Source organism: Chiloscyllium punctatum, chromosome 25, assembly GCF_047496795.1.
Source record: "Chiloscyllium punctatum isolate Juve2018m chromosome 25, sChiPun1.3, whole genome shotgun sequence".
In the NCBI taxonomy this organism is placed as follows: Eukaryota; Metazoa; Chordata; class Chondrichthyes; order Orectolobiformes; family Hemiscylliidae; genus Chiloscyllium; species Chiloscyllium punctatum.
The window spans coordinates 25,813,410-25,831,009 of record NC_092763.1 but is presented as its reverse complement, the minus strand read 5'-3'; the positions used below and the strand labels follow the sequence as shown (position 1 = coordinate 25,831,009).

Here is a 17,600-nt window from a genome sequence, read left to right as displayed (position 1 = left end):
GCTCACACCGTTTCCTCATTCCAGATGTATTTAATTGACTGAATTAAATTTATCAGTTGCTTGAACTCATCTCCAAATCATTTCTCTAGGGTTCTGGATTAATCTAGTAATATCATTAAATTTACTAAAATGTCACCATTCCTCAACTCATTTTTAATGTAACTGTGTCCCTTTTACTTTGGTATGAGAGTACTGCTCAGGATGTACCTTAAACTGCACAGTGACTATCTTCAGATACCTGCAGCACCTAAGTAAAAACTGAGCATTTTTTGAAAATTCATTCAGGGATGAGGGCACTGCTGGCTGGGCTATGATTCATTGTCCAACTCTAATTGTTCTTGAGAATGTGCTGGTGAGTTACCATTTTGAACTATTGCTGTCCTTGCAGTGTATGGACACTCAAAATGCTATTACAAAGAGACTTCGAGGATTTTGACCCAGTGACAGTGAAGGGACAATGATGCATTTTCAAGTCAGAATGGTGAGTAGTTTACACAAGAACATAAGGACATAAGAACTAAGAACAGGAGTAGGCCATCCGGCCCTTTGAGCCCGCTCTGCCATTCAATAACATTGTGGCTGATCTTTATCATGCCCTCAGCTCCACTTAGCTGCCCGCTCACCATAACCCTTAATTCCTTCACTGTTCAAAAATCGATCTTTACCTTAAAAACATTAAATGAGGCAGCTTAAACTGCTTCATTGGGCAGGGAATACCACAGATTCACAACCCTTTGGGTGAAGAAGTTCTCCTCAACTCAGTCCTAAATCTGCTCCGCCTTATTTTGAGGCCCCCCAGTTCTAGTTTAACCCATCAGTGGAAAGATCCTCTCATCTTCTATCTTATTTATTTCCTTCATAACTTGATGTTTCTATCAGATTCCTCCCACATTCAGTGATGGAATCATCCCCATTTTCCTGGATGGTTGCAGCTTCAGTGATATTCAAGAAGCTTGACCCCATCCAGAACAAAGCAGCGCGCTTAACTGGCATTCCATCCACCACTTTCAACATTCATCCCCTCTACCACTGACACAGTAATGTAAATAAGTTTCCTTTATAAAAGGAATGAATTTGGGTAAATAAAGTAATATCATTCTTACCTGTACTTGCAAACAGACTGCTGAGCCCCACAGTGACCAGCATGAAGAAAAATAAAATGGACCAGAAAGGTGCCCATGGCAACTGGACAAGAGCCTCTGGATAGGCAATGAAAGCCAACCCAAAACCTAAACAGTGGATAGAATTGATATGGCAATATTAACAGTGCTTAATACAGATGTTAATTGACAACTTTAGCTCTCCAATGTCATTTAAAAGGTTAACGTAAGATCGATATATGTATATGTAAGATCGATAGCATCTTCATTAGGAAGTGATGTAAGATCACGAGACTACGAAATGATGGTTCTTTATGTTTAGCTTAATGATGCAGATCTTCCTGTGGGTAAATAGTTATTGTTGAAGTATAAGCAGGCATTGTGTGTCAGGACCAAGCAGAAACCCTGGCAAAATTGAATCTGTGGCATTATTTAGGAAGGCAAAGCTTCCAATGGACAATTTCCCAGCATCTGGAATACCCCTAAAAAATCCTTAACTCTGAGTTAGAGACTTTGGCAAGTTCCGTCTTGCTCAATTGTTACCCAGGAGAGTGAGACTGTAAGAGCTGTTCTAGCTCCTGGCTAAGAATAAAATTGATCCCCCAATTCAGTTTTGAACCAATTCCTGCTACCAAAACCCAAACCACTTCCAGCACTGGAGATGACTCCCAACCAAAGTCTCTCTATCCTCCAGATACACCCACTTTCCTCAGGTTTACCAGGATCCTGCCTGCATTATAGGGGAACTGTCTGTGTGGCGTCTGCACAGTCTCCTCATGTCTGTGTGGGTTTCTTCCGGGTGCTCCAGCTTCCTCCCACAACCCAAAGATGTGCAGGTTAGGTGAATTGGCCATGCTAAATTGCCTATAGTGTTAGGTGCGTTTGTCAGGGGTAAATGTGTCTGGGTGGGTTACTCTTCGGAGGGTCAGTGTGGACTTGTTAGGCCGAAAGGCTTGTTTCCATACTGTAGGGAATCTAATCAAGTTGACTGGTGAGAGACAGGATTTGTCATTTTGGATTTTGTAGGCCCAGTTAACACCCTCTCCTAATCACTCCCTATAAAGTTTCTGATCAAGATGCATCCCACCACTCTACCCGAACATTCATTTTATTTGTAGAGCTCACCATGGATCTTCAGATGAGGAATGTTTCTTTCTTTTGATGGTACAGAGTTAGGGGAAATTGAAAAGGTGTCATTGAGAATATGGAAAGGTTTTGCAAGCTTTCAGGATTGTTAAGGGGGAGTTGCTGGTTTTAGTACAGATGAGTTGGGAAGGAATGCCTGTCAGACGACACTTTGGGAGAAGGAGCAGGAGAAGAATGAGGAGGATCAGGGTGAGGAGGGATTGAATGGAGGTTATTTGATCCCATTTGCTCTGAAAGGTTGTCCCTGAGCAGATACTCAGGTCCCAGATTTGTGTGATCTCACCCTCACTTCAAAGTTATTGCAGAGTTCCCACCTCTCAAACCATCTTCTGTGGAATATTACATGTGCTCATAGTCAAATCCTGTGATAAAAAGCACAAACAAACGAATCCATTCCATTATTTTAGCTTTATCTTGTACTTTATGCCAATATGGCTATCTGCTCATTGAGGTGTTTGACTGGAGCATCTGGACTGTAGGTGTCTGCAAATACACAATTTCTGAGGCTGTTGCACCTTATAGCGAAGGAAAACTCACTATCTACTACGTTACTCAGATATTTATATCTGTATACAGCGGATTGTCAAATACAGCTCTCTTGGGTAGTGCCAATGACTTGTCTCTTCACAAATTCATTGCAGCCTGGTATCTTGTCTCTTTCTAATGTCAGGGACATGGGATCACTAAGATGAATCTCATTGTACCATAATAACATTATTCAGCACCAATTCTAACAATGTTTAAAACATTAAACTGTCCTTTCATGCATTCCCTTAATGCTTGGTTTATGTTTGACCCTTAGCTAGTTACTTTCCATCAATATCATCTCTGGTTTTTTTCTCAATTCCCAAGTCCCATTGTTCTGCCATTCACTAACACTGCCCTGTTACCCTCATCAGTTCAAAATTCCATTGAGTTTTGCAAAAAACATTTCCAAACTTAGGGCTATATGAAAACTTCTAATTAGCATGATAAGTGATGAAATGTTGGTGCTTCAGCATCACTCAGATCAGTAAATTTAACTCTGTGGCTACCTGACTGTATGACCTCTGCAATAGGTTTGCCTTGGACATGGGCCATGTGTCCAAGGATTGAGAAGATGACAAATCCAGCAAACACGCTCGTAACGGAATTAACAACACAGACAACAATGGTATCTCTGTAGCAGTTGTTGTGGAACTTGTTGTACGATGACAGTGTTATTAAACTACCCCATCCAATAGTAAGAGAAAAGAAAATCTGTGTTGCAGCATCTTTCCAAACCTGGAATAGGACAGAGAATGAGTTAGTATTGAGAAAGTCCATCCAACAGATAAAATTACACTGACCATGAGTCATGTTGGACTATAGTTAACTGAGGGAGTACTGCTCACCACCACCTTGCCTCACCATCCATCTTGTCTATAAAGAATATCCTCTGCAGCTTGAACAAGATGATGGTAGGATCTGCCCTCAATGGAAGCTCCTTCAGAGTTGCCCGCCCATTTGACTTTCTGACAATGTCAGAGCTTGGCAGCAAGCACTGATGGCGCTATGGGCAGGCCTACAATGAAGACTGCCATAAGTGCTGAACCGAGAAAAGCCAGGGTATTAGGCTGGGAGGGATTGGGAACGTTTGGGAGGGCGATCAGCCAAGGTTGGGTTTTGCATTTGATCACAGGTTCTCGGTCAAAATTTCCCCCAGTTAACCAAGAACTCCAACCAGATTAAATTCACTACCTGAAACAGGCAAAAACAAAAATAAAAAGTAACTGAAATTCAGTCAATTATATTGTTGTATTTACCTCAGCATCAGTCAGTTTGGAGAAATTTGACTGGCTCCCAATGTAGAATTCAATCCCTTTACTGGCTCCCTCCAGGGTAACACCTCGGATCAGGAATGTGGTCAGAACCACATAAGGGAATGTCGAAGTGAAATACACAGCCTAAAAATAGAGAATGCCTTTTTAAAAAAGATTTTCCTATAAGGCTAGTAAAGGACATAATAAATGGATAACCAACAGAACTGCGATGAATACAGAGAATTAACCCTATGACTACTGGAGTAGTTGTAGTGATGTGTTTAATGCTGAGCAGCAAATTGGAATATTGCCTTAAATTTTAAATAATTCATGCACAAGAAAATAACACATTCAATTGAAGAATAGAACAAACTGTGATGAATAATAAAACAAAAAAGTGCAGATGCTGGAAATCTGGAAAAAAGAACAGAAATTGATAGAGAAACTCATCTGTGGGAAGAAAGCAGAGCTAAGGTCTTGAGTCCAGTGACTCTTTGTCAGAACTGAAATGATGACTATGTTTCACGCCCCACTTTTACTTTTCAGTTTTTTTCCCAATTGCCATGCTCTGCGTAAATCTCATCTCCCTCTAATAAAACCTTGACCCCAATCCCTTCTCAATCCCTTCTCCCCAGTTCTGCCCAGCTTTTCAGAGCAACTGGAAATTTATGCAGAGTCCCTGTATCAATGACTGAAATCCTGTGAATGACAGACATAATTCAGGGGTTTGCAGAATCGCTGAGTTTTAAACATTGTTATGGTTGACTTGCAGCTGCGGGGATTACAGTTGCACAGGAGAAAGTGAGGACTGGACATCTGAGTTGAGAGTGTAGTGCTGGAAAAGCACAGCAGGTCAGGCAGCATCCGAGGAGCAGGAGGCTCGACGTTTTGGGCCTAAGCCCTTCATCAGGATGTGCAGCCTGTTTGTGGCACTTTGCATTATGGCAGACAGTCTACAAACTAGTTGCTGTCTCTTCACTTTCCTGATTGTAATCTTAGAATAAAGAACAAAGAACAGAGATCAGTATAACACAGCAATAGTCCCTACTGCGTACCAAGAGTGTGTAACCTGATACCTTTCTAAATTCAAACATGCTGCATTTTGGAAAGGCAAATCAGGGCAGGACTCATACACATAATGGTAAGTTCCTGAGAAGTGTTGCTGAACAAAGGGACCTTGAAGTGCAGGTTCATAGTTCGTGAAAGTGGAGACAAACGTAGACTGGGTGATGAAAAAGGTATTTGGTACAATTGCCGTTATTGGTCAGTGCATTGACTATATGAGTTGGGAGGTCATGTTGCAACAATTGGTCATTGGTTAGGCCACTTTTGGAATACTGTGTTAAATTCTGTTCTCTCTGCTATAGGGAGGATGTTGTTAAACTTGAAAGGCTTCAGAAAAGGTTTATAAGATGTTGCCATGGTTGGAGGGTTTGAGCTACAGGGAGGCTGAATAGGCTGGGACTTTTTTGTCTGGAGAATCAGAGGCTGAGGGGTGATCATATAGAGGTTTATAAAATCATGAGGGGCATGGATAGGAGGAATAGTCAAGGATTTTTTTTCCTGGGATAGGGGAGTCCAAAACTAGAGGACAGGTTTAAGTTTAAAGTGAGAGAAGAAAGATATAAAAGGGACCTAAGGAGTAACTTTTTCATGCAGAGGGTGGTGCATGCATGGAATGAACTGCCAGAGGAAGTGGTGGAGGCAGGTACAATTACAACATTTAAAAGACATCTGGATGGGTATATGAATAGGAAGGGTTTAGGGGGTTATGGGCCAAATGCTGACAAATGAGATTAAAATAATTTAGACTATCTGGTCAGCATAGATGAGTTGGAACGAAGGGTCTGTTTCCATGCTGCACATCTCTGACTCTGACATCCATTCATGCAGATTTATGGGTCTCCTGCTGCCTTATTTCCAGATGGCGAAAGCTCAGTGTATCCTAAGAGGGATTAGAGCCCAAGGTTTTTAGAGCACAGTTTGGAGATCCTATTGCAACCAGTGGGAGGACCACATGACTCCCCACCTACTCCAAGGTCAGTCAGATGCTCAGTGCTATCGAACCAATTTGCCTGAAGGCAGCAAATGTGACTAGTGTTGTGGGACAACTCCATTAGGGCTGGATCATGTGCCATCAGCGACTTTCTGTGTTACAGCAAGGTGAGAGTAATAGGAGTGGTGTCTGGTTTAAATCCATGCCTTGCATAGACCAATCCCCAGTTTGTTACATCTCCAGGTGGGATGTCCCAAACCGTTAAGCTCAAGGGTGAGGAAGGATGAACTGGTTCACCTTATTTCTTCACCCACCTGCTAAGTTGGATAAAACAAGTTTAATTTAAAGAAGATCCCTTCCCATTGATGATACCTTTCTCCCAGACCACATGCATTTTAAAAGGAGCCTATCCAGCCTGGTTTTCTTGAATTAACAAAAAAAAAGGAGTGACTGTATTAATTACTAGAAATAAGAATAAATACTAACAACACACATACATATTTATTAGAAATAATAGATGAGTCTGTATATTTAAATAAGTTGGTGGATAGATCTCTGAATTGTTTATAATAGTTGGATGTTATGATCATTGCAGTAGAGGTTATCGAAAGTATTGATATTGGTAATTGCATGATCATTGAGTCATAGAGATGTACAGCATGGACATATCCCTCCAAACCCTTCCTATTCATATACCCATCCAAATGTCTCTTAAATGTTGCAATTGTACTAGCCTCCACCACATCCTCTGGCAGCTTACTCCATACACATACCACCCTCTGTGTGAAAAGGTTGCCCCTTAGGTCTCTTTTATATCTTTCCCCTCTCACCCTAAACCTATGCTCTCTCGTTATGGATTCCCGCACCCCAGGGAAAAGACTTTCTCTATTTATCCTATCCATGCCCCTCATGATTTTATAAATCTCTATAAGGTCACCCCTTAGCCTCTGACAGTCCAGGTAAAACAGCCCCAGCCTGTTCAGCCTTTCCCTGTAGCTCGAATCCTCCAACCCTGCCAACATCCTTGTAAATCTTTTCTGAACCCTTTCAAGTTTCACAACGTCTTTCCGATAGGAAGGAGACCAGAATTGCATGCAATATTCCAACAGTGGCCCAACCAATGTCCTGTACAGCCACAACATGACCTCCCAACTCCTGTACTCAATACTCTGACCAATAAAGGAAAGCATACCAAATGCCTTCTTCACTATCCTATCTACCTGTGACTCCATTTTCAAGGAGCTATGAACCTGCACTCCAAGGTCTCTTTGTTCAGTAACTCTCCTGAGGATCAGTTTCATGACCATTAGTTTTGCAGATTGGTTGAGATTCTTTAATTCTGATTCTTTTAGACTATGATTAAATTACAAAATTTGGAGAGAGAGATAATCTTTGCCTGCCACGCAGCAGGTACTAGGAGATTGTTCTTCTACTATGATCTTCCCAGGATGTGCTGATATACCTGAGAATATTCAGTCCCATAACAGTATCCTGTAGAGTTGAAACAGGCTTTTTAACCCCTGTCCTTGAGTATTTTTCAAAAGGAGAATCACAAAATGTGTCTGCAGTTGAGGATATTATCCACAATGTGTCAGACTCATGTTATTTTTGTAGTCCCAAATGGTCTGTTTGACTTGACACACCAGTGGCCCCTTTGAAGGGCTATTGTTTGATGTCTCCATCAAATCCAAGCTGTGATATTCTGTCAGGCTTTCTCTCCAGACAGCCATTGAATTTACATTCACACCCATTTTTGCATGCACTAGTCCTCCTTTAAAAAACATGCTTTGGAATTACAGATTTAAAATGTTCACAGCTTTTTAGGGTTCTGATCCCATGGTGTTGACAGGATTCTGGCAGTGGTGTAGTGAGCCTCCGGGCAGTGACTGTCTGTCTGTGAACACAGGGACTGTCAGAGTCGTGGAGATGTGGAGCATGAAAAGAGACTGTTTGGTCCAACTCATCCATGCAGATATCCTAAGTTAATCTACTCCCATTTGCCGGTATATGGTCCATATTCCTCTAAGCCCTTCCTATTCATTTACCCATCCAGATGCCTTTTAAATGTTGCATTGTACCAATCTCCACCACTTCCTCTGGCAGCTCATTCCACACACACACTAATCTTTGTGTGAAAACGTTGCCTCTTAGGTCCCTTTTGTTTCTTTCCCCTCTCAACTTAAACCTATTTGAACTCACTGGGAGAAAGACCTTGGCTATTAACCTTATCCCTTCATGATTTTATAAACCTCGATAAGGTCACCCCTCAGCCTCTGGAGCCCCAAGGTAAATAGCCCCGGCCTATTTGATCGCTCTTTATAGCTCAAACCCTCCAACCCCAGCAACATTCTTTAAATCTTTGCTGCATCCTTTCAAGTGAACAGTTTCCTATTGCAGAAAGACCACAATTGAACACATATTTCAAAAGTAGCCTAACCAATGTCCTATACAGCTGCAACATGACATCCCAACTCCTATACTCAATACATTGACCAATAAAGGGCAAGTGTAGGACTGAGTGAAGAACACAGTAGCAGGAACTGGCATCAAACAAAGAACAAAGAAAATTATAGCATAGGAACAGGCCCTTCAGCCCTCCAATCTTGCACCATTCCAGATTCTCTATCTAAACCTGCTGCCCATTTTCTAAGGGTCTGTATCCCTCTGCTCCCTGCCCATTCACGTATCTGTTTGGATACATCTTAAATGACACTATTGTGCCAGCCTTTATCACTTCCACTGGAAGTGCATTCCAGGCACCCACCAAAGGTGTCTATGTGTAATCCTCCCAGAGGGGAGAAGATAGCTACTGAGAAATTTATCAGTACGGTCAGATTTAACAGTTGGACCCAATACAGTAAATGAGCAGGTTGCTGAAAAGTAATTCTATGTGTGGTAAGTATTAATCTTGCATTCTGCAGAACAGAAATCTTTGTGTGAAAATGTGTAACTAGTTACAATGCTTTGAATTTTCTGAGCAGCAGGAATGTTAAGCTGATTGAAGCTGCACTCCCATGATTCTCCTGACTCAATGCTGCCACACATTAATGAAAAAATCTTCTGATGCTGGCTGTCACAGGAATGCACAGTGCAGCATCCACAGGGATCTCTATCAAAGCGAAGTAGAGAGCTGTGGGAACACAGGATACATACCCTTTTTATAGTATTAACTACTGTACAGTAAATTTAAAATTTACATTTAAAGAGATGAAAGTATGAGTGTGTGTGAGAGACAAAGATTGAGTGTGTGAGAGAGAAAGCACGAGTGAGCATGTGCGTGAGAGAGTGAGTGAGTGAATGGGTAAGTGAATGAACGTTTGAGTGAGGTAAGTACAGTGAGTGAGTGGGTAGAGGATGAAGAGGGATTAGGCATTGGTTGGTCATGTTGAGGTGGTGTATTCTTGGGTTTTGGGGGAGGTAATAGAGCTTGGCTGAAGGACATTGTGAGTGGCTGGCAGGGCAACTCGGTATTTAAGAATGTCATCATGGGGGTCAGGAGTATTTAGGTAATCAGGACATGTATGTGGCTCAAGTCATCTGGGATTTAGCAAGTGTGATTAGGAGGTCAGATGTGCAGTTACCAAAGAGTTAGACTAAGTTTCAATGTGTCTAACAGTTCCTGGGTAACTGCTCTGGAGTATTATGCAAACCTAGAGTCAGACGTTCACTGAGGGTCACAGGGAGCAGGGCAATTGCCTATCAGAAGTTGAAACTTCCCAGGCAGTTCCCACATAGTTTGTGCAACAGAATTTCTATAGGGTGCTGACATGCATCTTATATCAGTCCTTGGTGATTTGGATTTACATTTCCCTCAGGCCTGAAGTGTTGATGAATTCTGGATCTCCCACTCTCCAAAGAGACACATTAACATCACCTGGGAGATAAACCAACCACTTATCAAATAATTTATAAACTTTGATTTTATTGATTCAGGAATTTGTATTTTATCACTGGCTTTAACACTATTCATCAACAATCATTTACCTTTCCTGAAGATTTGATTCCTTTTGATAACGCTGCCCCAACTATTAGCCAGGCCAGAAGCAGACAGAGGGCTAAATACCAGACTATCCCCCCAGTCTCATCCATTGAACTCGTACGGCGTAAAACCACTTTACTGAGAAAAAAAATCACAGAGAAATTTATTACACAAGGACACTGTCCATTATTCTCACAAAATATTAGATGCAATATAACTGAGTATTTTGTCTCACATCAAATATTATTCCAAGCATCCGTTTGACTTTTAGTGTAGAATTAATGATGAGAACTTATATGAAGTTTGACTTAATTAATAATTTCTCTGTATTTCTATTGTTTTTTTAAAAAGTATAAACCTTTGTTTAAACAATCAGTGTTGATGAGATTTCCCTGCAGGGTGGATTTAAGTTGAAGGGATTTCCTGACAGTTTCATTGATTGCCTTACATTTCCCTGATAAAACTACTTGGTTTAGTCACTATGTCTTCCAAAATATTCATCCCTTACATATTGCTAAATGGGGTACTTGTTCCTAGACTGATTCCCCCAATTCACTTCCCAGCCAATGGGTTAAACACAAAGCTGTATTGAATTTAAAACAGAGCTGATAACAGTCGCAAATAACATTTTTTGTTGTTTGGAAATTCTAGTGGTCAACCCCTACCTTGAATAATTAAATAAAAAATATTCAATATATATTTTACTGTATTAATATTAAGATAAATGTGCACTGTTACAAAGCAGGAAGCTGTTAATAAAGGATCCCTGTTGTGATGTTATTTTGTAACAGGCATACGATATTAATAATACCGCTCTTGAAATCAAATAAATTATCTCTCATTAAAGAGACAATTCACAAACTAACCATCCCCAGAGGGGTTACTGGCCCAGCTGTGCAGGTTATAGGTGCAGCTGTCTGCAGCAATGTACTTACTCCCAGTATTGCTCACTCGGACTCTGGTGAGGAGCAGAGATTTCTGATCCATTTGGACAACTTTCATTGTTTGCCTGCAGCCATGTTGTATTAACGATTCCAAAGTATCCATCATCCAGCGTGAGGTTGCAAAGTAGATCTAGAAAGCGTGGAACGAGTTTTAGAATTACAGTTCATTGGGAAGCGCTGTCTGTCTGGTCCAAATCTCCACTCATTTATAAAATGTTTACGTTAACAAAGCAAGAGCCTGTTGGATGCTTAAACTAGCCAAGCAATCTCACTTGTGTCCACATCCCAGGATTTATGCAGGGTCTTCATACATTTGTTCAACATACATCTATCTCCAAGGACCCAGAAACCAGAAGATCTAGTCATGTATCATCAAGTGTTGCAAGAGGTCATGTGATACCCATCAATCATGTCACAGTGTCATACAGCACAGAAACAGGCCCTTCGGTCCAACCTGTTTGCACTGACGAGTCATCCTAAACTGATCTAGTCCCATTTGCCAGCACTTGCTCCATATCCCTCTAAACCCTTCCTTTTAGAATAGAATTAGAATAGACAGCAGGTTGATTGAGGGATCAGTTACAAGGGGGCGTAGTTTTAGGGCAAGGGGCAGGAGATTCAGAGGGGATTTGGGAAACCATTTTTTCATTCAGTGAGTGGTTGGAACTTGGGAATACACTGCCTGGGAGGCCAAAAAACTTATAATTTAAAAAAAATTGCTTGAGCACTTCAGGAAATTGGGATTAGTATACTTTTAGTGGTAGATATGTTGGTGCAGGCTGGATAGGCTGAAGGGCCTTTCTATGCTGTATGTATTTATGACTCTATTCATACACTGACCCAGATGTGTTTTATATGTTGCAACTGTACCAGCATCCACCACCTACTCTGGCCACTCGTTCCATACACTCACCACTCTTTATAAGAGAATGTTGCCTCTCAGGTCCCCTTTTAAATTTTTTCCTTCATAACTTAAACTTCCATAACTTCTGGTTTTGGACTCCCCTACCATGGGGAAAAGACCTTGGCTCTCCATGACCCTCATGATTTTATAAACCTGTATAAGGTCAACCATCAGCCTCCAACGCTTCAGGGAAAATAGCCCCAGCCTATGCAACCTCTTCCTGTAGCTCAAACCCTCCAATCCTGGCAACGTAGTTGTGAATCTTTTCTGAACCCTTTCAAATTAGCAACATTCTTCCTATAGCAGGGAGACCAGAAGTAAACGCAGTATTCTAAAAGTGGCCTCAGCAATGTCCTGTACAGCTGCAACATGACATCCGAACTCCGATACTCAATGCTCTGACCAACAAAGATGTGGAGGTGCCGGTGTTGGACTTGGGTGGACAAAGTTAAAAATCACACAACACCAGGTTTGGAAGAGGATTATAAGACACAGAATTTATAGCAAACAATTACAGTGCCATGCAACTGAAATGATATGTGATCTTCTTAGAGATCCTCTCCACTTAAAAGAAATTCTGGGATTTACATATTAATGAGCCAAAACCTGCAACCCATTCTAAAAGACTTCACAACAATCTAGGTTTTTTTCAATATATCTTTTCAGTTGCATGACCCCAACACCTCTCCAGTGAAGCAGCACAGCTACCCTCTTCACTGCCCAACTCAGTCACTCACCCCATCGCTGATCTGATGGCATCTCATCCCACCACCTGATAACCTTTGTTCAATACAGCTGAGCCAACATACAACCCACTGACCAGCCAGTAAACCCAAATATACAATGACCTAACACACGTCTCTCCTCCTTCACCACATCCTCCCTTAAAACATATGAATGTCACATGAATGATGATAAAGGTGAAACAATCCTTATCATTTCTCCTTCGTCCATAGCTGGTAAGGAATTTGTTGACTCTCAATCTGCTCTGTGTCTGGCAGAATCATGGGTGTTCAGGAAAACCAGAGCACTCATTATCTCGGAAGCTACCTTTTTTCCTTGGGATCAGTCCAAGAATTTTCTTGTATTTTGGTCCTTATCCAGTACATTCTCTCTGCCGCTATTAACTTCCTTAACTTGTTCACTTTTTTTTAAACCCAGAGGTTACTGTCTCTTTCTGGTATGTACCTTTTTTCCGCTTATGTTTTCCCTCATCTCCTATTCCTCGTGATAATTTATCCTTCCTCTGCTTGTGAGGGATCAGCTTTTACATTAACTACTCCCTTCATTTTTATATACTTGTAAAATGTCTTATACATTTCTTCCTGTTTCATTTTATTTTCCATTTTCTCCCTTGTTATCAAAATTTTGATGGCCCTTTGCTGGTTTCTAAAATGCTCTCAATTTTCAGAGCAGCAACTTTTTTTTTAATTTAATCTAATACTGAGCTAATCTAATACTTAACCTAAAATGTACTGAGCAAGCTATCAATGGATTTATTTGCAAAGCTTTCATTTTCCAACAGATGTAATTTCTAGTAAACATTTTAAATTATTTCTTTAGACATTTCACACTTTTTGTTTCCCGCCATACCTTTTGGCTCATTTACCTAACCAACTTCATCTATGACTCCACTCATAACTACATAGAATCTCTACAGTGTGGAAGCAGGCCATTAGGCCCATTGGATCCACACCTACCTTCCAAAATGTATTCCATCCAGTCACGTCCCCCTGCCCTATCCCTGTAACCCTGCATTGGCTTTGGCTAATCCACCTAACCTACAAATTCCTAAACTTTATGGGCAATTTAGATTAGATTAGGTTAGATTCCCTACAGCATGGAAACAGGCCCTTTGGCCCAACCAGTCCACACCGACCCTCCGAAGAATAACCCACCCAGACCCATTTCCCTCTGATTAAAGCACCTAACACTTTGGGCAATTTACCATGGCCATTCACCTGACCTGCACATCTTTGGACTGTGGGAAGAAACCGGAGCACCCAGAGGAAACCCACGCAGACACGGGGAGAGCGTGCAAACTCCACACAGACATAGCCAGTCCACATCGACCCTCCAAAGAGTGACCCACCCAGACCCATTTCCCTCTGATTAATGCACCTAACACTACGGGCAATTTACCATAGCCAGTCCACCTAACCTGCACATCTTTGGACTGTGGGAAGAAACCGGAGCACCTGGAGGAAACCCACAGAGAGATATGCAGACTCCACACAGACAGTTGGCCAAGGGCGGAATTAAATTGGGTCTCCGATGCTGTGAGACAGCCGTGCTAACCACTGAGCCACCATGCCTCATAATTAACTTGGTTTAACATCATGATGCTTGTTCAAGATGAGAATGGATTGGATTGTTGCTTAGACCAGTAAATTGCAGAACCTACCTGGGATCAGGACATGTTAAGTCTGATAATATGTAGTGAGGAAGGATTAATAAGAGATCTGATTATTCAGGATCATCTAGGGAATAGTGATTACAAGAAGGGAGAATTACACGTTCAGTTTGAAGGAAAGTAACTCGGATCTCAGACTATTGTCCTCTACTTAAAGAAGGGCAATTATTTGTAAAAAAGGTTATAATCATAAAATCGTAGAAATGAACAATATGGAAGGACGCCCTTCAACCCATCATGTTGAATTGTCTGAAACCAGCTAGGAGTAGCGACTAAGGAAAAGGTAGCTGGATGAGCAGTGGCAGACATTTAAGTAAATAATTAATAATGATCAGCAGACTAGTTACCTTGAGGGTGAGGCTTCAGTTCAGCATATGGGTTCAAACTTCAGGGCAAGTGGTAGAATTTGAATTCAATCAATAAAGGTCTGGAACTTATGCAAGTTCAGTGGTGCTGTGTAGTCATTGTTTCGTGTCACTGCTTCACTAATGTCCTTTAGGGAAGGAACTACTCTGTCTTTACCTGCTCTGGCCTAGATCTGACTGCAGACCACAGTAATGTGATCGATTCTTAAATGGCCATGCTAACACTGTTTCTTTTTCTCGAGATGCTGTCAGACCTGCTGAGTTTATCCAGCACTTCCCCTCTTTATTTGGGTAGAGAGTCAGGCAAGTAATGGAAGAGGACGGCAGCTGGGTGAAGGGACACCATGCCAGGAGGGCGAGGGAGTAGGTTGCCAGGTGGTGACTTTCTAGGATGCTGTGTGGATGGAATTGTACATTGGCAGTGTATGGAGAACTAGAATACTAGGTGGGTCAAGGGATAAGTGTGTCTGGTGGCTAAGTGGGTACAGTTGCCAGCTGGGTTGTTGATATAAGTGCCAGGTAGGCTATTCAGCAGCCAAGTGAAATGGCAGGTAAATGAATGAAGCAGTAGGGGAGGCTGCAGGCTGACAGATTGGATGTGAGTTTGGAGGCTTTGATGTGTGTGTATAGTTGTGGAGAGGTCTTGGGATTTGGGGGTGGCAAATTGGATTAGGTTGGGTTAGGAGAGAAGAGATTACTGGAGCGAGATTGTGGCTGGGCAGGATGTTGTGTCATGTCCTCAGGAAGAGATTAATCAAGGTGAAGTGAAAAATGGTGGGTCCAAGTGTGGAGTTGGAGGTTGAGGAACAGAGTGAACTTAGGGTGAATCATGTGTGGCTAGGGTAGTTTGAATCTGTGGTTAAAAATCACAAAACACCAGGTTTATTTGGAGACACTACTGCTCCTGTGATTGTAGAGTATAAGATCGTAAGACACAGAATTTATAGCAAACGTTTACAGTGTGATGTAACTGAAATTATATATTGCTCCAAATCATGAATCTTTGGGCCATTGAGAGCGGTCAGGCCAGCAGCAGGAGCATGTGGGATGTTTTGTTGTTTATGATGGATTGGTGGTGTAGTTGCAGAAGTGAGTATGAGTGCTGAGTCAAGTTTGTTGGTACCCAGGAGTAAGAGCAAATTTTTGTCCTCTAACATTTCTTGGCTCACTATTCAAATGGGTAAGTCAGAATTCTCCAAAGCTCTGAATGTAACTCAAGAGTTGGAGATATTTCTGGATGCTGGGTAATTAAAATTCAGAAATTTCAACTTCCTCAGCAATTCCTTTGAAGTTAGTTACATTAAACAAATTTTAGTTTGCACAGTTCCCACATGCAACTCCTGTCATTATGGCTGATCAAGAATCTTCCCATTGAAAGGCTGGGACCTTTGTCAATGTCTCTCCCTCATTCACATTGGCAGAATGACCAGTCATTGTCCACAGTATCCCCAATAAAAGTGAAGACTGTACCTTTGGGGGTCCTGCTGCATGTTTCATCTGCTCCCCACCAACTGAAGCAGTCTGCCCACGGCAGGGGTGATTGGAAGGAAGCAAACAGGTAATACAGGCTGAAGCCAATGATGCAGCAGTAAGAAATGTCGCCAATCATGGCCACAAGGACCATAGCAATCCCCACACCTGAAAATAGAAGGAGGAAGGGGAGATTAGATTGGGAATTAGTGATCTGAAAAAGAAAATCAACATGGACTCTACTGGTCAGACAAACCAAATGTACCTATCTGCATGGAGTGGCTTGTTACCATCCAGGGAACATGAATGAGAAGCAGCCCTTGCCTTAAACAAAATGCAGCTAATTGCATGGTAGCAACCATTTTTATTGATATGTTTAGGGGTCTTATGGCACAGTGGTAGTATCCCTACCTCTGGACAATGAGGCCTGGGTTTAAGTCCATTTGCTTCTAGAAGTGTTCACAACACCTCTCTGTATAGATTTACATTAGTAATGTTACAGGTGTTACAGTTCAGTGTTACTATCTCTGCCTCAGTACCAGGAGAAGGGCTCATGAAGAAGGGCTCATGCCCAAAACGTCGATTCTCCTGCTCCTTGGATGTTGCCTGACCTGCTGCGCTTTTCCAGCAACACATTTTCAACTCTGATCTCCAGCATCTGCAGTCCTCACTTTCTCTCAGTACCAGGAGGCATTGACTTAAATCCCAGCCTGCTCCAGAGCTGTGTTATAACACTTTGAACAGGTTGCTTTGAAGTATCTACATTGGTATGATTTGCACTACTATTGAGACAATGAGAGCGAGCTGTCAAAATAGAGTATTTGCAAACCATGAGATTCCAATCAGATTAAGCCTGAATCATCCTGGGTGAGAGTTGCTGAGTCAGAAGCTGACTTTAACACCCTGACATGTAAGGAGCTGGGGATGTACACAGAGACAATTACATTTGATGTTCGGATTGAGAGGAAGACAACCAAGATGTTAAATGCATACAAGAACTTTAAATGGATGCGAGCTAAATTGGCCACAATAAACTCGTAATCAAAAAGTTGGGATATTTTGAAAGAATTTTTAGGTAGGTTACAAAACCAGTCACCACTGGTCAAGAATTCCATTTGTGCAGCGTGACAAACATGGTCAATGAATGAGTGAGGAGACAGGATCGAGGTGACAGATTACAAAAAAACCTACAAATGTGAGGAGAAGTCACAATCCAGCAGATTGAGAAAGCTTGATATGAAACAATTACTGACGGTCACTGTACAGCACATGGGTTATGCTGTTAGTAATAACATGTCACCGTACAGATCTTATTGCATGGATAAGACAGAATAAGAAGTCTCCAATATTGCAATTGCTCATCTTGAGCCAATTCAGTTCACTCCACATGCCAGCATTTGACCAAATGTGACAACAAGGAGCTCTACTTAATTTGAATTTAGGGCAAATTACAGCTTGGTACCAAACCAAGCACAAAAGAGGGCAATCCTAGTTAGTGGAGG

At 41.7% G+C, this 17,600-nt stretch overlaps 1 protein-coding gene across 2 annotated transcripts in view; it reads right to left on the bottom strand.

Moving 5' to 3' along the window:
• LOC140495766 (sodium- and chloride-dependent neutral and basic amino acid transporter B(0+)-like) overlaps positions 1-17,600 on the bottom strand; it is a 71,041-nt gene that overhangs the window by 15,721 nt on the left and 37,720 nt on the right. For both annotated transcript variants that reach the window (XM_072594858.1, XM_072594857.1), the window contains exons 4-9: positions 16,099-16,266; positions 10,938-11,076; positions 10,008-10,140; positions 4,031-4,171; positions 3,281-3,509; positions 1,104-1,229 (exon numbers count right to left, since the gene is read on the bottom strand). In XM_072594858.1, the coding sequence (XP_072450959.1) occupies positions 1,104-1,229; positions 3,281-3,509; positions 4,031-4,171; positions 10,008-10,140; positions 10,938-11,076; positions 16,099-16,266 (936 nt within the window). The remainder of the gene's footprint in view (positions 1-1,103; positions 1,230-3,280; positions 3,510-4,030; positions 4,172-10,007; positions 10,141-10,937; positions 11,077-16,098; positions 16,267-17,600) is intronic.